General features: G+C 69.3%; 1 protein-coding gene across 1 annotated transcript in view; it reads left to right on the top strand.

Moving 5' to 3' along the window:
• Positions 1-611: 611 nt before the first annotated feature.
• TMPRSS4 (transmembrane protease, serine 4) overlaps positions 612-2,819 on the top strand; it is an 11,238-nt gene continuing 9,030 nt past the window's right edge. The window contains 2 exon segments of the mRNA XM_019543116.1: positions 612-851; positions 853-949. Coding sequence (XP_019398661.1) covers positions 715-851; positions 853-949 — 234 coding nt within the window. The 5' untranslated portion in view covers positions 612-714.

The following is a 2,819-nucleotide window of genomic DNA, read 5'->3' as shown; positions in this document are numbered from 1 at the left end:
GGGTGCTGGCAGCTCCGGGATTCACACAGCCTTGCAGGGGCCCAGGGTCCGGTGCAACGCAGGCCTTGGCCATGCCCAGGACATGAGAGGAGCGCGACGAGCCTGCCAACAGCAGACTTGGGGCCGGAAAGAGCTTCCCTGCAGCAGACGGCAGCGCTGCCAGGCCAGGAGCCCAGGCACCACCCAGCGACACCTGCTCCATCCAGGCTGCTTCCTGGGTGCTTTTGATGGGACTCACCACCCGTCAGGCCCAGACACTTTGGAAGCGACGCCCCAGGAAGGTCAAAAGTGCTCCCCGGCACCCTGAGAGTAGGTGCGAGGCAAAGACACGAACCCTTTGCCCACCCGGGAATGCAGCCTCCCCTGGGTGCAGCTGGCAGCGCACAGGGCACGGCAGGGTCACATGCCAGGCAAGGGCAGGCGAGGTGCTGCTGAGGGAACGGATCAGGGTGCGGATGGGACCCACTGACTCACTGCAGCAAACCGGCTGATCTGCCCCGAGCCCGAGAAGCCGGTGACCTGACGGCAGGGGCATCACCGTGCCGTGACCCCATGCGCGCTCCTGCCTCCTCCAGCGCCTCTGCTTCCAACCAAGGCGGGAGGAGGGGTGAGCGGAGGGGCAGGAGGAAGAGCCTCGACCCTCCCCTGTGATGGCACCTCCGCAGGTGGGGCGGGTGCCCGGGAGGATGCCCGCGGGGGTGGCGCTGCTGATAGATGGGTGTCGTGTTACAGTACAAACCATCATTCCAGTTTGACTGCTCCTGCATGGGTTTAAATAGCACTGCCACTGTCCCACGGCCAGCACCGACACCACGGCCCGCGGCAGCACTGCCTGGCACAGCAGAGGGGCACAGCATGGGACCACGGCCACGCTAAGGGCACTTGGCCAGAGCAGGACACGCGCTGCCTCCAGGCACCTCTGAACTGGGAAAACCAGCTGGCGAGCATGGTGAGTCACCAGTGCCAGCAGCGTGGCTCAGAGCCAGCGCCCTTGGCCCTGCCGGACCCCAGCACCCTCCCCCGGCCAGGTGCGCCCCACGGCCTGGCATGTTGCAGCCTCCTGCTGCGGACACAGGCTCAGTCCCCGCCAGGGCCGTGCAGTGCTTGTTCCCGTGTGCCCAGGGGAAACCACCCGCCCCTGCCCCTGCCCCTGCCAACCCCCCTGCTGTTCCCTGGCTCCGAGAGCCGCAGCACCTCCGCCCAGGAGCGTGCTCCCCGCTCCCCGTCTCCGTTTTGTGCGGCTGTCGGATGACTATATCACCCCCCTTGCTCCCCACTGCCCTTCGGACCCGCACAGCCGCCACGCGTCGGCGAGTCGCTCGCCAGGCCGCGTGTGCCTTTCCCAGGCTGGGCGGCATGCTCCCGGGAAGGACCGTCCCCGCCGGGGCTGCTGTGGGACCGCTGGGCCCAGCAGTTCCCCCAAGCCTGTCGGCCTGCACCCCGGCAAGGCTGGTGGGGAGGGCGCCTGCATCGTGCACCCAGGGATCTCCCTCCCTGTGGGGTCCCCTCGCCCAGAGCCCCCCAGGCTGGGCAGGGCACAGCTGAACGCACGGCTGGGCGAGCTCAGCACCAGCAGCGCCGATCCCGGAGAGCCGGCGCTCGTCTCTCGGCCCCGAGGTGCCAGCGACCGCTCTGCTTTGCGCTGGGACCGAGCGGGGCTGCACGGCGGGGAGCGAGAGCCCTCTCCACCCCCGGGGCAGCAGGGGCTTGCTCTGGCCAGGAGGCGAGTTCACCGAAGAAATGTCGAGATGAAACACGGCCCAGCCATCGCTCGGGGATGGCCTCCTGCTCGGGGGAGGCTGGAGGGGACAGAGCTCCGGCCGGGCCGAGGAAAGCGAGACACCAAAACAGGGCCAAGCCCCACAATCACCTGCTCTGGGCCTTGCCCCATCTCCCGCCCACTCCCTGAACCAGTTTCCTGGCCTGTGTGGGCGCAGCGAGGCAGGCAGAGGCCACAGCCGGCGGGTGCCAGGAGAGGCCCGGAGGCCCACGCTGGAGGGCAAAGCAGGGGGAGGAGATGCCCTGGCATCGCTCGCACCCTCCTTGCTCGGGGCAGCAGCGACTCCCGGGTGGGTGCTGGAGGCCTGATACCCCCGGCTGTGGGCAAAGGTGGCACAGCCGGCACCCTCCCCCACGTGGGCGTGCAGCGGGTGTGACCATGCTCCAGCTTGTGCAAGCACGGGGATCTGCGTGCGTGGCATTGCACAGCCACGCCAGCCTCCGCATGGGGGCAGGAGGGGCCGCACCAGGTGCAGGCACGGGGAGGGGGAGCGCCTGAGCCGGGGGCTCCCAAGTCCCCCTGCCCTGGTCCTGCCAGCGGCAGAGCCATTAGCGACAGCTGAACGAGCCGGGGGCTCAGCTGAGCTCTGCCCTCCTGCCCAGGGCGCAGTTCCTGCTGCGCTAGCCCACGCTCCGTGACATCGGTGTTTCCCCTAAAGCCCCGGCTCCTGGAGTCCTGTGATCACACGGGCGCGGAGCCTGCGTTCAGGGCTGCGGAGAACGGAGAGCGCCCACAGCCGTGACAGTCGAGGCAAAGAAAAGTGCTTGGCATTTGTGACCGCAGGGGTCTCGTAGCTCTGCGGAAACTTGCCGGGGCTGCTCGCGGCGGGGCCGGCTGCAGGCGCCGGCAGCAGCGAGGGACAGCTGGGAAGCCTGGACGCCCCGACCCCGACCCCGACCCCGCCCCAGGCCCGGCGCCCGGCCCCTCTGCACCGCTCTCCCTGGGCCTGCTGCCCCGTTGCGGGAGAGCCGGAGCCTCCTTACCGGTCATCGCGGGCTCGGGGCTGGACGGGACAGGAAAGCAACCTGTCAGCGTGCTG

Source organism: Crocodylus porosus, unplaced genomic scaffold (assembly GCF_001723895.1).
Source record: "Crocodylus porosus isolate Cpor-Errol unplaced genomic scaffold, CroPor_comp1, whole genome shotgun sequence".
NCBI lineage: Eukaryota > Metazoa > Chordata > Crocodylia > Crocodylidae > Crocodylus > Crocodylus porosus.
Note: the sequence above shows the minus strand (reverse complement) of the source record. Positions and strands in the feature narration are given on the sequence as shown.